Below are 22,173 nucleotides of genomic sequence, written 5' to 3'. Positions count from 1 at the left end.
AAAGCTTAGAGCTATGCCATATAGGGTTATCCATAATGGAAAGGTCTAAGCTGAAATATCACACAGAGTCCATTCACCTGTGCTAGGCAGCAGCAGGATGGGAAAGAGTCAAAGACTGGTGGATCAAGTGATCAAAACATTGATCAAAAACAATGACAGAGACTCAAGTTTTTACCACACGGAAGGCAATGGTAAACCACTTCCATATCTGTAATAATGTTGGTATTTGTTAAGCGCTTACTATGTGCCAAGCACTGTTCTAAGCGCTGGGGTAGATACAGGGTAATCAGGTTGTCCCACATGAGGCTCACAGTCTTAATCCCCATTTTCAGATAAGGTAACTGAGGCACCAAGAAGTTAAGTGACTTGCCCAAAGTCACACAGCTTTGAAGCGGAGCTAGGATTAGAACCCATGACCCCTGACTCCTAAGCCCATGCTCTTTCCACTGAGCCACGCTGATACCAAGAAAACTCTATAGATGCACATAACAAAACGACTCTATGACAGAAGATGGGATGTTCTGAAGAGAGTGTGTCCATGGAATCGCTACTGGTCAGAAACGACCCATTTGAAGAAGGAAGTACCAATAGGTTAGATGGCCCATTTCCCTGGACTAGGGGAGGTCAAGAAAGTGTTAATCACAGCTGGGAAGTGAGCAGGGTCTCACCTACTATCACCTCAGCAGGAAGTTAGTTCAAAATAAAATAAATAAATGAAACATCCTTACTGGACCTAAAAAAATTGTGACCATCCCCGCCAATGTGGGACATCTACTTATATTATTTTATGGCCTGTCTTTAAAAAAAAATGAACCCTTTCAAGTGAATCCTCTAAATTAGCTTTAAGTCAGCTGGTAGGGGTGAGTGAATGCAAATTCCAGTATGCTTTGTGCCACCCACTGCCATTTTGAGAGTTACACTGACTGTAAGCTCGTTTTTGGTTGGGAATGTGAATGTTGATTGGTGTATTTTATTCTTCCAAGTGTTTAGTAAGGTGCTTTGCACATAGTGAGAGTTCCATAAATATGACTGTAAGAATACCTCACCCCTTCTAGCCCAAGGGAAACCCCAATTATATTTTTCGTGGTATGTGTTAAGCGCTCACTATGTGACAGGCCATACTAAACACTGGGGTAGATATGAGCTAATCAAGTTGGACACATTCCATGTCCCACATGGAGCTCACAGACTTAATTCCCATTTTACAAATGATGTAACTTGAGCAACAGAGAAGTTAAGTGACTTGCCCAAGGTCATGCAGCAGACAAGAACCCAGGTGCTTCTGACTCCCAGACTCATACTCTATCCAATAAGCCACGCTGCTTCACATGGGGAGCGTTTGGATTGCAGTCCAAATACAGCCTGATTTTAGTGTTTTGGCTCTGATTGTAGGCCAACCAAGGTTAGTGAAGGGCTCTCACAGGTAAACCTTTCTTAAGTCAATGACCAAACTTTTGCTACTCCATTAACCAATCTTGGACTTCTCCTGAGGACGTTTCCCCCAGCTTTTATTATTATTTTTATTGTTATTATGGCATTATTATGCTGAGATGCTGTCATCATGAAAAACTGAGTAGCATTATTTTCCAGAAACAGGTTGACTTTCATGATGAAGATCTGGACGTCAGTACATAGAAGCCTGAAGGTGCTGCTAAGCCATCCATGATCAGTGCCTGCTCAAACATTAGCCCCAAGAGCTTCTGAAAAATTCCTCTCTGGTGTTATTAATAGTCTCTTTTAAACAATTTTCTTCCTCTGCCCACCATCCTCAACAGTCAGGTTAGACAGGCAAAACAGGCTAAGATTTTCTGGGAAATCAGATCAAGTCTGAAAGAAATTTAGTACCGTTATCACTTTCCTATCACATTTCAGTTTGGACTTCATTAGTTTGCATTTGGGCAGTGCAGGGAGAGGGGAGTCTAATGTATTTGCTTCGTGCAAATGTTTGTGTTCTACCAAAAAAACAAGGGTGAAATCCAGGTGAGGAACCAAAAAAGAAAATTTGGGTACAGAATTCATAGGCCCCGCCAGCCATGCATATACCTACTTCAACTTTGCTCTCAGATTCATGAACAGCAGCAGGAATATACACAACTTCCTGAACTTCATCTCTGGGCCGAGCTGAATTTTTGCCAAACACTACCAGACCATCCTTAGCACATGGTGGAAAGGCAACGAAACAGTAGCTCGGAGGAGCGGCAGCCATCCTGAAAGAGAACATAGTACACATAATGAATGCAACTGGAACTAAACACAGAGCTCCTCCAAAACGTTTCCCCCACCTACTACATCACCTAAAAATAATTTCAGTATCGAACCAGGCCGGCCAGCTCATTATGCTATCCCAAGTGGGAAATGAAGATGAAATGTTTACAGTGAAATCGCATTGCAATCGAGACTGACCATGATAACAGAGTTAGGCCTGTTGGACCTACAAATTCCAAGATTTTCAGTAAGCTTTAAAAGGCAGCCATGGAGTACAGGACTGGAGAAATAGGTGTCATTACTAAAAGTTGCACGTTCCAGAGAAAGGAAAAGAAAAATTCTTTCCAATGGTGTACTGGATACTTCCCCTGAGTCTATGCCCCCAGTTTTGCCCATGCTAAATATAAATAGTGAAACTCAGGGAAGCGCTCAGTGAAAATGGGGGTGGAATTGCTATTACAATGCTACAAACATCTTACAACCACTGACATTGAGAGCTTACTATGTGCAGAGCACTGTACTAGGTACTTTGGAGAATACAGTACAATAGAGATAGTAGACATGGTGCCTGCCCACAAGGATCTTTCCATCTAGGTCAGACCATAGACGGGGTTTGGCCCTGACCACCATTTTCAGATCATTTCAAGCCCTTCTTCTGATTGGTCACAGTGTGACAAGATTTTTCCTCAGGTACACTGTAAGTTTGCTGTTGCCATTGTCTAGTTAAGGTTACCTGAATTTCACAAGCCCAAGGGTCTGAAGAGCACAGCCATAATAACTCTAGGTTGGGGGGGCTATAGATTTTTTGGAATAAATTCAGATTAATGAATAAGAGAAGGGTAGGCTAAATTTTTTAGAAGTCAGCTATGTTAGACTCAGATGGGCTTCTCGAGACTAGGAGGGCCACCTTGATGCTTTTCCCAGAGCAATGAATAAAATTAAGAATAGTATGGACCCTACTATACTCAGTACAACCCAGAGGAAAAGTCATAGAAGCTTCCTATCATACGATCTGGTTTAGGCCTGCAAAGCACATTCACTTCCACCTTAAAACTTTTGTTTGGGGGAAAAGGGTGGAATTGGCAACCCCAAAAGCAGCCCTTATGTCACTGGCCTATTTTATGACTGATATTGATTAAGCAGAGAGAATGTAACCAACAGGGAGCAGCAAACAGACAGCTAACAGACACTAACATAGTGCTACTGCCTGGATGGGCTGCCTAGGGGGTAGACGATAATGATGATCATCATCATAATAAAAATAATAGTATTTGTTAAGCACTGGGAAAGATACAATATAATCAGGTCAAACAAAGTAGATGAGAAAACACAGATGGAAAACCCACTATCCAGATGAGGTTACTGAGGCACAAAGAAGTGAAATGACTTGCCCAAGGTCTCACAGGAGGCATGTGGTGGAACTGGGATTAGAACCCAGATCCTCTGACTCCCAGGTCCACACTCTTTCCACTAGGTCATACTGCTCAATAGTAGAGCAGCCCAGGGCTGGCACACTGGCATTATGGTCTAGCGAGTCACCCTCTAACTGTTAAAGTAATAATAATAGTACAGTGTCCTGCACACAGTAAATGCTCAATAAATATGATTGAATGAATAATAATATTTAAGTACTTACTACATGCCAGACACTGTACTAAGCGCTGGAGTGGATACAAGCAAATAGAGTTGGACACAGTCCCTATCCCGCATAGGGCTCACAGTCTCAATCCCCATTTTACAAATGAGGGAACTGAGGCTCAAAGAAGTGAAGTGACTTACCCAAGGTCATACAGCAGACAAATGACGGAGCCGGGATTAGAACCCATGACCTTCTAACTTCCAGGCCCATGCTTTATCCACTATGCCATGTTGCTGTTTTGTTTTGTTGTCTGTCTCCCCCTTCTAGACTGTGGGTCTGTTGTTGGGTACGGATTGTCTCTATCTTTCCAAATTGTACTTTCCAAGCGCTTAGTACAGTGCTCCGCACAGAGTAAATGCTCAATAAATACGATTGAACGAATGAATACACTAAGTGCTTAGTAGAGTGCTTTGCACACAGTAGAGTCTAAATAAATATGATTGAATGAATGATTGATACACCAAGGGTAATTGAGCACTGATCTAACACATTCCAGGGATGACCCACCAGAAAATCCCAAGGAGTCACCACAGGATGATTCAGGTTGCTCAAGGGCCCTTGAGGCCAAAGGTATAGAACTGGCTCACCAGGAATATTCCATGACTGCTGTGAAACTGTCCTTTTGGGCATAAGTACTTCCTTACTGCAAACATCACCTGGACTTTGGTCAGTCAATCAACTGTATTTATTGAGCACTGACTGTTTTCAGAACATTGTACTAAGCACTTGAGAGAGTACAATTCAACAGAGTAGGAGACATGTTCCGTGCCCCAGAGGAGCTTATAGTCTAGAGGGAGAGACAAACATTAAAAGAAATTACGGAAATGTACGTAAATGCTGTGGGGCTGAGGGTGGGGTGATAAAAAGGTACAAATCCAAGTGCAAGAGGGACGCAGAAGGGAGTGGAGGTAGGGGAGATGAGGGCTAAGTTGAAGACGGTCTCTTGGAGGAGATGTGATTTTAATAAGGCTTTGGAGGTGGGAAAAACAGTGGTCTGTCACATATGAAGAGGGAGGGAGTTCCAGGCTAGAGGCAGGATGTGGGTGAGGAGTTGATGGAGAGTTAGATGAGATCGAGGTAGAGTGAATAGGTTGGCGTTAGAGGAGTGAAGTGAATGTGCTGAACTGTAGCAGGAAATCAGCATGGTTAAATGTGGGCGGTGGGGTGGAGGGGGGCAAGCTGATAAAATACTTTAATATTGAGGTGGATGGGCAACCACTGGTCAGGATCAATCATGGTCTCATCACTGACTTGACAGGCTGTTTCCTAAAAAGCTGTGTGAAAGTTTTTTTACATTATGGGACTTCAGCATGTTTACAGTTAGCTCGTTGTGGACAGGGAACATGTCTACCAACCCTTTTATACTGTACTCTCCCATGAGCTTAGTACAGTGCCTAGCATACAGTAAGCAATCAATAATTATGACTGATTGCATTATGGATGGCCTAGAACTACCCTCAGACAACCACTATTTTCAAAGACAATCAATCATGATGAGGAGGATCCGGAAGTGCTGATCTCACAGGAGGGTATGAAGAGTGGAAGCAATGGCAGGGCTATATCACAGGCCTCAGTTACAGCTGAGGAGAGGAGCTGGCTTTTCTCACCCCTCTGTAAACTCTGAACTATGCAGTCAGTTTGGGGGATGAATCATTCATTTCTCTACAAAATGCCACACCACCAACTCTGCTATATTTTCTCAACATCTCAAACATCTTGCCACTGAATTCCTATTTTTGTTCTTCTTGTAAGAATCTTATTAAGAGTCATTATTATTTATTGGAATATGAAATTTAATTAGCTACTTCCTGACTAGTGAATTTATGAATGTTTTCTTCTAACATTGGCCTTCCAAACTAGTGAAAGGACACTGAAATTTTAACTGTTTTGGGATTGAAATGCTGTATTCCAGTAACTAAGAAACAGCTTCCAGAATGCTAAGGCAAGGGCTGGCGTGGGAGAGTAGAGGGAAGGGGAAAGAGAAGAAATTTGCATCAGAAGAAGGTCTTTGTCTTTAATTTAACTAGTGTTTATTGAACTGGAGGAACATTCAGCCAGTGCAGTGTTTTTAATTGCCTGCTTGACAAAATGCCCTTCATATTCACTTCAGTGACGCTCAAGAGATATTTCTCATTAGCTGTCACGTAAGTTGCTTAGGTGATTGAAAATGTCTGTCGATGTGATTGGAGAGTTATAAAGCTAGCTTTTAAGAAGCTTACATTGGAAAATATTTCTTCAAGAGAAAAGAAAACAAATGCAAAGCCTGAGATTTCTTCTCGGCCCAAAAATGTAGTTATGGATGCACTATAAAAAGAGATTGATAATTTTCATTAATCATGTTAAGTGACAAGTTATTCCCATTAACAAATAGATTTTCTATTGTATTTTCCCTGCTGGAATTCTAATAAGGAAAATAAATATTTGATAAAAAAAGAATAATTCTCTACCAGAAGAAGAGAGGGCTGAAAGCATATTTTCAGCAGCCATGAACACAAGCAAGGGCCACTGGGCTGAGTATTTAAAAATAATAATTCAAACTAGGTATAAATAGCATTATATACTCTCCTAAGTGCTGAACACAGTGCTCTGCTCACAGTAAATGTTCAATAAAAACTATGGATTGATTTATTTTGAAACTCATTTTTGTCCTCTTTTGGCCTTGTAGCAGTGGCTTGACTATGTATCATTTTACAAACTGAGTGGGCTGACTGCTTTCATAATGAATTACATGACACCAATTATCGAAGCAGGGATTAAAATTGAATACGTGGGCACAGATATGCAGAGAAAAGGTGTTTGTTTTCCCTGTCTGGAGGGTAACAATAATTTTCCATCTGTAATACCAAAAGCTGAACAAGTGCCATGTCTGGTTTTGAATGTTATTGAACTCGGTCCCATTTCTATTCTCTCTAAATCAAGCAAGTTAATGTACTGGTAAATGACTGCTTGTGTCCTGAAAATGCATCTCTAACCTTGTATGTGGTCTAGCAATTTGAGATGGGTGTTCTCTTTCCCTTTCTTCTACTGGGGCCTAGACCATGAATCAGCCTTCATCTTCCTATAAGAACACTAGTGAAAGGAAGGGACCAAAATGCTGTCCTATATAATTGATTTACTAAAGTACAAGACATAGGCTTGGTAAGAAATACTGAAGAAATTCTGATGTAAGCAAGAAGAGAAATGGAAAGCCCCACAATGAAAATGGTAATTTCTCTGCTGAGAATTCACTCTATTTCTTTTAATGATGAGTCATGAGGGCCTTCAGGAGACTGCACGTTTGTACAGCGGGAGAGCAATGTACTAGGTACAGTCCTGAGGGGAATATTAAGAAAATATGTAGTCCTGAGGGGAATATTAAGAAAATACTGTACTGTACTGGATTGGATTCAAGGTGGCCCGGCCCAGAAGGAACTCACAATAAAGAGGGGGAGATGGGCCAAAATCAAATGAAGATACATAATAACAATAATGATGGTATTTGTTAAGCGCTTACTATGTGCCAAGCACTGTTCTAAGCACTGGGGTAGATACAAGGTAATCAGGTTGTGCCACAAGGGGTTCACAGTCTTAATCCCCATTTTAGAGATGAGGTAACTGAGGCACAGAGAAGTTAAGTGACTTGCCCAAAGTCACACAGCTGACAAGTGCCAGAGCTGGGATTAGAAAACCCACGACCTCTGACTCCCAAGTCCGTGCTCTTTCCACTAAGCCATGCTGCTTTTCTAAAATAGAAGAGTATGGCCTAGCGGAAAGAGAACGGGCCTTGGAGCAGAGGACCTGGACTCTAACCCCAGATCTGCCAATTACTTCCTGTGTGATCTTGGGCAAATCCCTTAACTTCTCTGTGCCTCAGTTTCCTCAACGGTAAAATGGAGGTTAAATTCTATTCCCTCATACTTGGACTGTGAGCCCCATGCAGGACAGGGATCATGTCAGACCGTCCTGAATAATTTGTATCTACTACAGTGCTTAGAACAGTGTTTGACACATATTAAGTGCTTAACAAATGCAATATAATAATAATATGAATATATCTACCCCAGCTTTTAGTACAGTGTTTGGCACATAGCAAGCACTTAAATACCACAAATACCAAAATCATACCTACCAGAAACATGGAATAAGTTTAAAAAGATGCACAAAATTACAAATGAAAAAATTAAAAAAGACTGTACAGAGACATACGTAAATTCTAAAGAGTTATTGGAGGGCCTTTAGAGTCAATGAAAGGTTTCATGAAGCCTTCACTCTAGAAGACTTTAATGAAAGAAGGGGCACAGTTTGGTGAAAAGGATAGAGAAGGACATTCTAATAGGGAAGCATTAGCTGGTCTGATGATCCTAAATAGCCTTCACTCTCCTGGCAGAGAGTATGGCAAGCATAATGTCCCATCTTACACATTTTGGGGGACGGGGAGAACAGGGACACAATACTCCTCCCCAATAACATGCATCTAGACTTTAAAGTAATATAGTTTCTCCTATAGACATACATTAGATTCTGAGAATGGAAGACAAACTATCGTTTAGTAATCTGTTCTTGAGAACATCACATTTTACAAGATTAAAAGGGAATTATTTTGTCCTGAAGAAGATTAATGTAGTTACGTTAAAATTCACTAGAACTTCCAATAATGTGAGAAGGAGGTGAGGTAGGTACCCAAAAATAAGCTTGACATATTTGTTTTGAGTTTTCCTGGAGGGATGTTAATTCACAAGATATTTTACTGACAAAAAGGATCGCATTTTGACATTAATATTATTAATGATGGTACTGATGTGTTACTATGTGCCAAGCACTGTGCTAGAGATAAGCTAATCACAACAGACACTATCCCTGTTCCTACAGGATTCACAGTCTAAAAGAGAGGTATTTGTTCCCTATTTTACAGATAAGGAAACTGAGGACAGAGGTTAAGTGACAAGTGGCAGAGTCAGAACCAGAATTTCCTACTCCTCAGCTCTTACTATTAGGCCACACCACCTACTGGTTGTTCTATCCAGTTCTTACATAACGTATGCTTTTATGACACACTCTTTGTAGAACAATGTCAGTGAATTAACAAACCAGTGGGACATGGATGGTGTCCAACCTGATTAACTTGTATCCCCCACCCCCCGCACTTAGTACAGCACTTGGCACATAGTATATGCTTAACAAATACCTAAAAAACAAAACTTTGTTCCACCTGCCCCAGTACAACTTGTTCCCCTTACCCCCAAACATCCCCCCAAAAGGTAAGCTCTCCAGACTCCCACTGCCAAGATGGATTGAGTCTTCCAAAGCTTAGGGCACCAGGCTGGGCAGATAAAAAGAGTTTTAAGGGAACTCCAACTCTTTAAACACTACCTCTGTGACTTAGAGTGCCAAATCAGGGAACAATAGCAACAACAACAAAAAATCCTCACATTCAGATGCATGTATTGACATTACAAGGTACCTGGTATACCAGCTGCAACTTGCACCCTACACCCAGTGTGCAACACAGGCAATTTGTAGGGTGCACTGCAGCGGGATCCCTTGTTTGACCATGACAGGACAGAAGTGAGTTTGTCCCAGGGTTTTTGGTTAGGTCAGGTGCCAGTGAGATAAACACATTGCTTGAGGTCAAATGTGCTTACAAAAGGATCCTTAAAAAGAGGGTACCACATACATTTGATGTCAAGTGCCAGGTTAATTTTTGCCAGAGAGGTAGGTGACAGACTCCAAGGCAGAAAAAGGACCTAAAACAGATTTCAGTAAATCCTGGCTCATGGACTGTAAGGGGTTACATGAAATAAAGCAGCTTTTGAGTTGTTTTTTGGCTGGTCTGTCTCCTGTCCGGTTTTGGTTCATCCAATCAAGTGTATTCATTAAGCACTTACTGTGTGCACAGCACTGCACTTAGCGCTTATGAAACGTGGATTGGCAGAGGGACATCTGTGTTCTTGAGAGCTTGCTGCTCCTGCTTTCCAAAAAACTGATGACAAGCCTCTGCGGCACTAACAAGACAGAAATGCTGACGCTCCTCCATTCCGTCAGGATGTTGTACTGGAATAAAAATGACTGGAATGCCAGTTCTGATTTATGACTTTCTTGTTGACTAAGTTGTTTAGCCTCTTCGGGTCACAATTTTCCTTAGCTATAAAATGGATGAAACACCACCACTACAAGGAATTTGTAGATTACTTATTTTTTAATTTTAATTAAATGTTAATATTTTAATAGTAAATATTAAATATTTAATAATAAAAGGATATTTTAATATTCATAACTAAATCCTGTCCTTAATCCCTCCAAAATCACTGTAATGCAACATCACCAGATTTAAAGAACTTTTCAGAATCTGGAAGAGGCAAGCAACCAATTAGAAGCTACTAAAAAGAGGATGAATATTAATTTACCTTGTGCACTTATAGTTAAAATCCAGATGCCAAAATACATTGTCTTGTGATACTATAACTAGGTTTTCTGGGAACACATATACACTATCAGATAGGGGATATATCACACACAGGGTATTGCCTGATTCATATTCCCCAAAACATTCTTTCAATGTTAGCCTTAAACTAAACTTTAATTCTGTAAAATGCTAAAGATGGGGGGGGGGGTGCACTTAATATCTGCAATGCTAAATCAGATTCAAGTCAACTGACTGACCCATCCTAATTCTGCCATGGCCAATTGAAATAGAGTTTGTGCACTTGTGTGATTCCAAGCGCTTAGTACAGTGCTCTGCACATAGTAAGTGCTCAATAAATACTATTGAATGAATGAACTGTCAATCTCTCCACTGCTGGTAAATCCATCAACAGATATTTTGGATGCCTGTTTTAAAAGGTTGTTCACTTTTTAAAATGTGTCAAATATCCTTTTCCTGGAGGATTTCCTGGTCCCCACTCACTCAGCAAATACTGTGGAATTCCCCTAAGCATTCATGTTCAGTTCTTGTTTATCTCTTGGGTGAATGTCAATCAACTGAATTTACTGAGCACTTACTGAGTGCAGGGGACTGCACTAAGTACTTGGTAAAGTACACAACTGAGTGTAGACATTCCATGCTCACAAGGAGCTTACAGTCTATGGTGGTGGGGGAGAGATTGATATTAAAATTGATTAGGGATAGGGGAAATACTAGAGTATAAGACTATTTACATAAATATTATGGGACTGAGGTGAGTATCGAAGAGTTTAAGGGGTACACAGCCAAATTCATCATCTACCCCAGTCCCATGGCATATAAGTACTCAAATATTATAATTATTCTCATTTGACTATATAGCTCTTACCTCCACACAAGATTTGGATGCTGCTATGTTCTGGACTGATGCTAGAGTTTGATAGTCAATACTAAGCAATGCATGCCAATAGGAAGCTGTAACAACTAGCATTTGTGTCATTAGCAAATGCTCCCTGGCACCCCAGGAACACAAATTAATCAGTCATTGGTGCTTACTGAGTGCTGATGATGTGCAGAGCATATGAAAAACTAAGTGCTTGGGAGAGTACAATACAACAGAATTAGTAGACACATTCCCTGCCCATAACGAGCTTACATGGAGAAGCAGCATGGCCCAGTGGCAAGAGCATGGGCTTGGGAGTCAGAGGTCATGGGTTCTAATCCCCACTCTGCTGCTTGTCAGCTGTGTGACTTTGAACAAGTCACTTAACTTCTGTGGGCCTCAGTCACCTCATCTGTAAAATGGAGATTGAGACTGTGAGCCCTACGTGGGACAACCTGATCACCTTGCATCCCCCCAGCGCTTAGAACAGTGCTTTGCACATAGTAAGCGCTTAACAAGTACCACCATTATTATTATTATTACATATCAACGTAGCAGGAGATGGCTCTCTCCATCGAGCTTCTCAGGCAGACCCTGCCAAATCCAAACCTCTACTACTCCAAAGCGATTTCAATACTAAGTTGCACCTGGGGTTGGATCTGATGAAGGTCCTTCCAAAAGGTTTTTGATATTCTCCTTGTGAGACTGTGTCATTGATGATGGCTCAGGATTCTGTCTGATGGACAGCTGCTGCATTTGCTCTGATCTGTTAAGATTGGCAATTTAGATCTTAAATTGTCAGTGTCCAAGGCAGCCCCACAGGGGAAAAAGAGAAAAACTCAGAGAAGCCTTATTTTATTATTTTATTAAACAAAGCTGCACCTGTTCTAATCTTGCTTTTTCACAGCCAGGGAAAATAACAGAATCAATAGGGTCAACTTGATGGTTTGTGCCCCCGATCTCTCCCAATCTAGATAACTAAGAGGAAGGATTTTTCACTGTCCCAACTAATAACAATAATGGTATTTGTTAGGCGCTTACTATGTGCCAAGCATTGTTCTAAGCACTAGGGCAGATACAAGGTAATCAGGTTGTTCCATGTGGGGCTCACAGTCGTACTCCCCATTTTCCAGATGAGGTAACTGAAGCACAGAGAAGTTAAGTGGGTTGCCCAAGGTCACACAGCAGACAAGTGGCGGAGGCGGAATTAGAACCCACGTCCTCTGACTCCCAAGCCCGTGCTCTTTCCACTAAGCCAAGCAACTCCCACCAGTTGTCATGGGAAGGCAGCATGGTAAAAAGACAAGACAGTACAGTCAGTGCTATATGAATATTAAAAGCATGAAATACCCAACACCATCATGCCCATTTCCTTTTTGAAACTTCTAGAGTGGTATTTTGTCTAGAATACATCTGTGTCTTAGATTCTGGGAGTCAGAGGTCCTGGGTTCCAACCCCGACTCCACCATATATCTGCTATGTGCCCTTGGGCAAGTCACTTAACTTTTCTTTGTCTCAGTTCCCTTATCTGCAATATGGGGACTCAATATCTGTTCTCCCTCCTACTTAGCCTGTAAGCCTCATGTGGGACCTGATTATCTTGTATCTACCCCAGTGCTAAATACCATAATTACTAGTAATATGTACAATTATAAATTGTTCTCCATCACTGAATCCCAAATAAGTTAACACAAAAAAAAGTAGGAGGACAATCATCTTTTACCATTCCAGTGAGTAAAGTAACCAAGTGCTTTAATGAATCCTTCTTATTTCCAAACTACTGGATCAGCTAGATCTGTTCTACCATACATCAAGTTATTATGGTTATTATGGGAGGGGTTGGAAAAGACAGTTTGGTTGAAAGGGAAGAAAGTAAGGAGCTCTCATCTCTTTAAAACTCTCAGTTATACCAGATTCTTGAATTCTCGCTTTTACCTCCACGCTCTTCGTGAAGATTTTTAATATTTAAGTTTAAATTCAGAGATTTCAGCAATCAATATGATCTGAAACAGGAACTCTTTCCTAATCTGCTTCCCTCTCCTCTGCCTCCTTCCCCAAAGTCAGTCAATATTATTTATTGCATGCTTACGGTGTGCAGAGCACTGAACTAAGCACTTTGGAGGAGCACCATACACAAAACGGGATAGACACATTCCCGGCTCCATTCATATACAGACTGATCAGTGTTAGTGAGGTCACAATTTCATCACTTTAACCTTGGAGATGGCATTATGTCACCTCACTGGACTAGTAAAAGATTAGGGAAAACCAATTGGGGACACTACTTTTTTAAAGAAAAAAAGACTCTCTGGGAAGGTGAGAGATGGATAAAGTATGTATTTCCTATTTGTAAGCTTTCAATAAAAGAACTTGTTCCTTTTTGTAATGGGCATTTCCACAAAACAAAAATGTGAAATGAACATGTTTAAATGTGAATAGAACTGAAATGATCATGCTCATTTCTTCTAACAGAGGGTTGCATTCTTGAAAAAACTCCCATTGAAGAAAAATCACTTTGTAGCATTCACCCATGTCTGTAAGACTCATGCACACAGCTGTTTCTTCCAACATCACATCCTGCTGAATTCAGGCAGACACACTTATTTTCCAGTCTCCTAGGGAAACCATGCACTCAGGCAGAATTAAGTGTATGTAAAATTGTTTTCCAAAGAATGCACATAGACTCCTTACTGTGTATCTGAATACCTATTTTTTCTTTTAGTAAAATGAAGCCTGCTTACTTAATTCATTATGAATCCTAAGTGCTAAAAATATAAAAATGGCATCACCCAAGCTTGTTCCCAGGTAGTGTACAACTCAAAATTAAGCCACCAGAGCTCCAAATTTGGAATGGAAAAGAGCCTAGCAATCTCACATTTAAAAGATAAAAATATTTTCTTCTATAAAGGATAAACAAGTGCTTTTTGTGATCCTTATCTTACCCTTCCTAGAAGCGTCAAGATTTACAATTAGTTATTCCTACTTTTGTTTTTAGTATTATTGATCAATTATCTAGAATGTTTAGAACACTGTACTAAGCATTCAAGAGAGTACCAAAGATTAAAGCAAAATCCCTGTCCTAAAATGATCTCATAATCTAATGGGGGAAAGAAACACAAAATTATTTAGTTAAGGAAGACAGAAAGAATGAAAAGGTGGTCAACTGAATGAGTGTTTAAATACTGGTATATGTTGATCGATATGTCCACCACGACCACAGCAAGTGACTCTGCATATGTAAGTACTAAAGCGGTGGTTGGGAGGGTGTGATGGGAGAGAAACAAATTAAATAGGTGAATGCTCCTGGCAGAGGAGGAATTTCAGTAAGTCTTTTAATATGGAGAGACCTGTAGGCTGATGGATTTTAAGGGGGCAAGGATTCCAGGCAGGGAGAAAGGCATAATCTAGATGCCAGTGGAAAACAGGAAAGTGAGGGATAGTGAAAAGGTTATCTAAGAGCGGGGGAGGGAGCACAGGGAGTAGGTTGGGGAATAACAGGTAAAGGTGACAGATAAGGAAGGAAATGATAAGACCTGTGTACAACTTCATCAGAGAAAGGCAGAAAAAAACAAGATTTTACCAAAACTCATCATCTGTCATCACTGCTTAAAAAGAGTTTTTTATCTCTCTAGTGACTACTGAGAAATACTTCTTGATTTTTTCCTATTTACCTTGAATATTCAATCACAAGGCCAGCTTTCAAAGACACTCAGGTTTTCACTTCTCTGAACCAAGACTCCCAAAACAGACTCACTAAAGAAATCAGTATTTGGAGATTCATTATATTTTAAAGACAATAGATATGATGTAACATTGTACTCTTCCCATATTTTTTGCCCCTCTCAAGATGACCTACCCGTACCGTGCTCACAACTCTCCTGCTCCCACCCATTGCTCATGTTTTTTCCTTTTGCACAAAATTCCCCCCCCAACATAGCGCCAAACTATATTCCTACATCCTCTATCAAAGAATCCTAAAAAAGACATCTCTTCCAGGAGGCAGTTTCTGACTAATCCCCCAATCTCCTGGTCCAGTCATTCCATCAAGCCATCTTAGTAGTCAAGTGGGTTTTATTTATTTAACTGCCTACTTTCATTTAAGCTTGCATGCCTTCTTTGACCCTTTTAATAATAACAATAATAATAATAATGATACTTACTAAGCACTTTCTGTATGCCTGTACTAAGCATTGGGGTGATACAAGCAAATTGAGCTGGACACAGTCCCTGTCCCATGTGGGGCTCATGGTCTCAATCCACATTTTACAAATGAGGTAACTGAGGTACAGAGAAGTAAGGTGATTTGCTCAAGATCACACAGCAGACAGGTGGTGGAGTTAGGACCTCCAATCTCTGGATCCCATCCAATTTTCTCAACTGGCCTCCACTTAGCCTCCATACCCAAACTACCCTCCCTTGATAACCAAAGAGACATTCTCAACACCACCCTCTCTACTGAACTCAACTCACCCGCTCCTCTATCCCTCTGATCTACCACTAACCCACAGCCCTGGATCACCTGCACAGTCCACCTCCTTTGCTCCTGTGCTTGAGCCGCAGAGCACTGCTGGCAGAAATCTAAATATCAGGTTGACTTTGTCCACTTCAAGTTTATCCTTGCATGCTTTTACTCTGCCCTCTCCTCTACCCGGTACAACTATCTATTCCCCTTATTGACACCCAAGCCCATCACCCCTGCCGGTTGTTCCAGACATTTAACTCCCTCCTCAGGCCCACCTCCCCTTCCCTTGCCTTCAGTGAGCTGATCCCCTCTGTATTAAGAAAATTGACACTATCAGGAGTGAGCTCCCTAAAATCACCCCTAACCCATCTCAGTCCCTCCCCCTTCCGGCACACTCTTCAACTCTCCCATCCTTCCCAGCAGTATCTCTAGAGGATATCTTCAAGCAGTATGACTCAGTGGATACAGCACAGCCCTGGGAGTCAGAAGGTCAGGGATTCTAATCCCAGCTCTGCCACATTCCTGCTGTGTGACCTTGGGCAAGTCACTTAACTTCTTTGGCCTCAGAGATCTCATCTGTAAAATGGGGATTGAGACTGAGAGCCCCTGTAGGACAAGGAATGTGTCCAACCCAATTTGCTTGTATCCACCCCAGCACTTAGTACAGTGCCTGGCACATAGTAAGTGCTTAACAAATCTCATAATTTTCTTTTTTTCCCCTCCAAAGCCACCCCCTTTACCTGCTCATCCAACCCTTATCCTTCACACCTTATCAAAACTTTGTCCCTCTCTTCTTCTCTCTCTAACAGCCAGCTTCAAGTGTTTGCTTTTCAATGGCTTCTTCCCCGTTGCTTTCGAACATGTCCATGTATCCCCTATCCTAAAAAAAACCCTCTCTTAATCCCATGGCTCCCTCCAGTTAACACCCCATTTCCTTCCTACTAATCCTCTCCAAACTCTTTGAGGGAGTTGTCTACACCCACTGTCTCAAATTCCTCTCCTCCAATTCTCTCCTTGACCTCCTCCAATCTGGCTTTTATCCCCTTCACTTTACAGAACCGCCCTCTCAAAGGTTACCAATGATCTCCTTCTTGCCAATCCAACGGCCTCTACTCCATTTTAATCCTCCTCACCCTCTCAACTGCCTTTGAGACTGTCAACAGCTCCTTCTCCTGGAAACGTTATCCAAGCTTTGCTTGACTGACTCTGTCCTCTTCTGGTTTTCCTCTTACCTCACTGGCCATTCATTCTCAGTACACTCCTCTGCCTCCCATCCCCTAACTGTGGGGGTCCTTCAAGGTTCAGCTTTGGATCACCTTCTAATCTCCATCTACACTCATTCCCTTGGAGAACTCATTGCTCCCATGGCTTCAACTTCAATCTCCATGCGGATGATACCCAAATCTACATCTCTAGCCGTGATGTCTCTCCCTCTCTCCTGTCTGGTATCTCCTCCTGCCTTCAAAACATCTCTGTTTGGATGTCCTCCTGTTACCTCCAACTTAACATGTCCAAAACAGAGCTCCTTATCTTCCCACCCAAACCTTGTCCTCCCCATGACTTTCCCATCACTGTAGAAGGCACCACCAACTTTCCTGTCCCATGAGCCTGTAACCTTGGCATTATCCTTGACTTCTCTCTGTCATTCAAAGCAAATATTCAATCCACCATCAAATCCTGTCAGTCCCACCTTCACGACATCACTAAAATCTGCCCTTTCCTCTCCATCCAAACTGCTACCACGTTAATATAGCACTCATCCTATCCTGCCTGGATTACTGCATCACCCTCTTTGCTGATCTCCTAGCCTCCTGTCTCTCCCCACTCCAGTCCATACTTCACTCTGCTGACCGGATCATTTTTCTACAAAAACATTCAGAACATGTCAGGCCACTCCTCATAAAACTTCAATGGTTGCCTATCACCCTCTGCATCCAAAAAAACTCCTTACCATTGGCTTTAAAGCACTCCACCACCTTGTTTCCTCCTACCTCACGTCGCTTCTCTCCTTCTACAACCCAGACCGCAAACTTTGCTTCGCTAGTGCTAACCTTCTCACTGTGCCTCCATCTCACCATTAACCCCCAACCCACATCCTACCTCTGGCCTGGAATGCCCTCCCTCCTCAAAACCGACCGACAATTACTTTTCACTCCTTTAAAGCCTTACTGAAGGTACCTCTCCTCTGAGAGACCTTTCCAGACTAAGTCCCATTTTTCCTCATCTCCCACTCCTTTCTGCATCACCCTGACTTGCTCCTTTTGCTCTTCCCCCCTCCCAGCCCACAGCACTTTTGTACATATCTGTGTATTTTATTTGTATTCATGACTGTCTCGCCCCTTTAGACTGCAGGCTCACTGAGGACAGGGAATGTGATAGTGCTCTGCACACAGTAAGCGCTCAACAAATATGATTAAATGAATGAATGAATATGAATGAACCTGTGACCTTCTGACTCCCAGGTCCATGCTCTATCCACTATGCCATGCTGTTTCTCAATTGTACCAACTGTATATTTGGCTATTTTTATTCCCTTGCACATCCTGCCTCTTTCCTCACTGGACTGTAAATTCTTCCAGGGCAGACACTATATCTCTTATTTTCATCCAACCAAACTGCTGCTTTGCTGAGCCAAGTACTTACATCCTACCCTGATTTCTGCATTAGGCTCCTCACTGACCTTCTTTGCCTCCTGTCTCTCTCCACTCCACTCTTCACTCCACTGCCTAGATCATTTTTCTAAAAAAAAGTTGTGAACATCTCCTGACTTCTCAAGAAACTCCTAGTGTTTGCCCCATCTACCTCAACATCAGACTGGCTTTAAAGCACTCAAATAGGCTCACCCCCTCGTAGCTTACCTCACTGATTTCCTTCTACAACCCTGTGCACAACATTTCTTCCCCTACTGCCAACTCACTCATTATACTTCGATCTCATCTATCTTCCCAGAGATCCCTTGTTCACATCCTCCCTCCAAACTGAAACACCCCCCCCCATATACGTCAGACGGCTACTTTCCTCACCTTCAAAGCCTTACTGAAATCATATCTCCTCCAAGAGACCTTCCCTGATTAAGCCCTCTTTTTCCCTACTCCCTTTCCCTTGTGCACTGCCTATACACTTGGACTTAAGCACTTGATAGACACCCCACCCTCAGCCCTTACATACTTATCTGTAATTTATTTATAGTAATGTCTGTCTTACCATCTAAACTGTAAGCATTTTGTGAGCAGGGAATGAGTCTACCAACTCTATTGCATTGTAATCTCCCAAGTGCTTAGTATAGTGCGCTGCTCACAGTGCTCAATAAATACCACTGATTGATTTCATTTTCCAATTTCAAAACCCTAGGAGGGCTATACTCTGCACTCAGTAGCCACTTGTTAAATACTGAAGACAATAACACAAAGATGATTTTCTTCTACTTACAGTCAACGAAGACAGGTTTTCTGAAGTCAGTACTGAATGGGCTAGGAGTTAGAATAATTTTAAAATTGTAACTGAATTAACCTATTAACATATAGGTTAACTATTCCTGCATTCATTATCTCTGGAGGCTATTTGGTGTATCACCCAAATGTATCCACCATAAAAGGAAAATGTAAATGTCTGCCAAAAAGGTTCGCTAAGACTACATACATTCAAACATTTAGCATTCTGAACTAAATCTATAAATATCAAAATAGCTCCTTCTTCTGAAGTTATTTATTCCTCTCACTTACAGCATACAACCCTCTTTCTTTTAAAGAGACCCACACAAAAATCCACATATATTTGTGAAATGGAAATCGGGGATCAACTGAATCAATTACTTTGTATGCCCGAAATCTGCCAAGTAGTCTGCTCAATGAAAAGTCATTAGGCCAGGCACCTCACAGAGTGTCAATTCCTAGGGTCCAATAATTCATCTACTTCTCCAAGACTTTCTACTCAGCACTCCATCATCCCATATAACATCCTCTAAAATCTGAACCTAGGAGCACCATAATAGGAATGCTCAGTTTATCCTGACTGCGACAAAGGTGCTGAGAAGAGTCACTTCTAAGAGGATTACTGATCTCTCCATTAAAAGCTTAATGTGATCATCAACATGATGGTGGTGAACTGGGCTTACTCCAATCGCTACTTATTAATCATGCTGCCATTTTGAATTGCTAAAATGGGCTCCTTTCTACATCTGCTGCATTAACTGGGCTAAGAATTCAGCACCGGTATCCCGAATGAATATCCTATAGCTTGCAACTAAAAGAACTGTAAAACAGCCCTCTCAGATAACCCTGTAAAATACTGGCACAAAACCTATTAAATCTGCTAACGAGCATACAACAAATCAACTAAATGAGTCAACTAACCTTTCAATACCCACAGTCATAAATTCAAACATGATTGTGGTCATTTTTTAGCCCTAGGACAGAGATGTTTCAGAATGAATCCAAATCTTAAAAGTGGAAACCAGACCTTCCCTTACATTTTGCAGTCTAGATCACCACCACCTAGAATTTGAATTGGCCAAAATAAGTTGCCCCACAAAAAGCTACCCAAATTCCACGTTCAATGGCAAACTAACCCATCAGGCTGACACATCCCTCAACAATATAAAAGATAAAACTGGGAGGAATATAAAGGGCAGGACTAAAGGGCTGCCTCTGAAAGAAGCTCACCCTCTCTGCACACGGCAGGGGAAAGCCTCTACCATGATGTGCAGTTGTGAGTGTACATGTGTGTTTGTACAACCGCCCCCCAACCCGGCCGGACAGCAGCTAGCGGGAATCTGGGCAATCCAATCCCAAACCCCTGAACGAGGAGTGTTTGGCGGCCCCTGTTTGGGTAACTGAGCAAGGACCGGAGCTGGTCTGCCCAGTTCATTGGAGCAGCCATATTACAGAAACCTCAGCATCTCCCTGTCTTCCTCTTGCTCTCTCCCCCTCCTCCCTGTCGCCCCTTCTCCTTCCCTCCCTTCTCTCTCTTGCCCTTTCCCTTCTCTTTCTCCCTCTCCCCTTCCCCCCTCTCCGTTCTCTCCCCCGTCTTCCTTCCCCCTCCTCTCCCACATTTCCTCCCTGCCCCTTCCTTTCCCTTCCTCCCTCTTGCCTCCCCTCCGCTGCTGTCTTCCTTCCCCCTCCTTCCCCACCCTTTTCCCCTCCTGTCCCCCTTTTCTCTCTTCTCCCCTCCCTCCCCCTTCGCCCCTCTCCCTTCCCTCTCTCCCCCCTTCTGTCCCTTCCCCCTCCTCCTCTCCTTCTCCCTCCTCCTTCTGTCCCTTCCCCCTCCTCTCCCCCCTTTCTCCCTTTCCCCTCCTCCTCTCTCCCTTTTCCTCTGTCCCTTCCCCCTCCTCCTCTCCCCCCTTTCTCCCTTCCCCCTCCTCCTTTCCTCCCCCTCCTCCTCTCTCCCTTCTCCTCTCCCCCTTCCTCCTCTCCCTCCTTCTCCCTTCCCCCTCCTCCACTCTCCCGCCTTTCTCCCTTCCCCTCCCTGTCCCTGTCCCCCCGGCCCCGGTGCCCCGTGCCGCCCCCGGGAAGATAACGGTCTGGTCGCTGCAATTCTTTCAGCCCGAACAAGGCCGGGGGGAGTCCAAGGAGGAGGGCCGTCGGGCAAGGCGGGGCTGCAGCGGGCGCAGTCCTGGGGGGGGCGGCGGGCCTGACGGCAGATCCCCGGCCACACACACTCTCTCGCTGCCTCTGCCCGCCGGGGAATCGGCCTGGATGTCTGCGGGGCGGGGCGCAGGCCTGGTCCGGTCCTGCTGGCTCCGCCGCTGCCCCTGCCCTGCCCCTGCTCCCGGGGCCGGGGGGTTCCACAGCTCACCTGCCAGGACGCTCTCTCTCTCTCTCCCGGGCTCCTCGGGTCTGCAGGCTCCGCTCCGCCCCTCGCTCTCTATCGTTCTCTCCCAGGCTCCGCTTTGCGGGTTGAGCTCCCCTGCAGTCCTCGCCCTATCTTTCCTGGCCTCCGCTCTGCAGTTTGCTCCCTCTCTGTCTCCCGAGTCCGCTCCGCAGCTGTTGCTCGCTCGCTCTCTCCCTGACTTCACTCCGCAGCTCTTGGTCCCTCGCTCCCGGGCTGCGCTCGGCAGCTCTTTCTCTCTCCCTCCTCTGCAGCGCTCTCTTTCTCCTGCTCTCCTCTCCCCGAGCTCCGCTCTGCAGCTCTCTCCCTTTCTCTCTCCCGGGCTGCGTTCGGCAGATCTTGCTCTCTCCCTCCTGAGGTCCGCTCTGCAGCTCTCTCTTTCTCCCGCTCTCCCCTTTCCGAGGTCCGCTTTGCAGCTCGTTCTCTCTCTCCCGCTCTCCTCTTCCCCAGCTCCGCTCTGCAGGTCTCTCTCTTTCTCTCTCCCTCCTGAGCTCCGCTCTGCAGCTCTTTCTCTTTCTCCCGCTCTCCCCTTCCCGAGCTCCGCTCTGCAGCTTTCTCTCTCTCTCTCTCCCGGGCTGCGCTCGGCAGCTCTTGCTCTCTCCCTCCCGAGCTCCGCTCTGCAGGTCTCTCTCTCTCTCTCTCCCGAGCTCCTGTCTGCAGGTCTCCCTCTCTCTCTCTCTCTGTTCTGCAGGCCGCGCTCTCTCCCCTCTGTGGCTGCTGCTGCTGCACTTATCCCTGCAGCGTCGCGGGTTGCAGTTGCAGCAAACGTGGCATCGTTG

General features: G+C 43.5%; 1 protein-coding gene across 1 annotated transcript in view; it reads right to left on the bottom strand.

Annotated features, from left to right (window-relative positions):
* Positions 1-21,698, bottom strand: part of SCRN1 (secernin 1) — a 54,914-nt gene extending 33,216 nt beyond the window's left edge. The window contains exons 1-2 of the mRNA XM_001510362.4: positions 21,362-21,698; positions 2,048-2,207 (exon numbers count right to left, since the gene is read on the bottom strand). Of these exons, the coding sequence (XP_001510412.2) occupies positions 2,048-2,206 (159 nt within the window). The 5' untranslated portion in view covers position 2,207; positions 21,362-21,698. The remainder of the gene's footprint in view (positions 1-2,047; positions 2,208-21,361) is intronic.
* Positions 21,699-22,173: the final 475 nt, after the last annotated feature.

The sequence above is a fragment of the Ornithorhynchus anatinus genome, chromosome 8 (assembly GCF_004115215.2).
Source record: "Ornithorhynchus anatinus isolate Pmale09 chromosome 8, mOrnAna1.pri.v4, whole genome shotgun sequence".
Taxonomy (NCBI): domain Eukaryota; kingdom Metazoa; phylum Chordata; class Mammalia; order Monotremata; family Ornithorhynchidae; genus Ornithorhynchus; species Ornithorhynchus anatinus.
The sequence above is the reverse complement of the archived record's forward strand: the minus strand, read 5'-3'. Positions and strand labels throughout refer to the sequence as shown.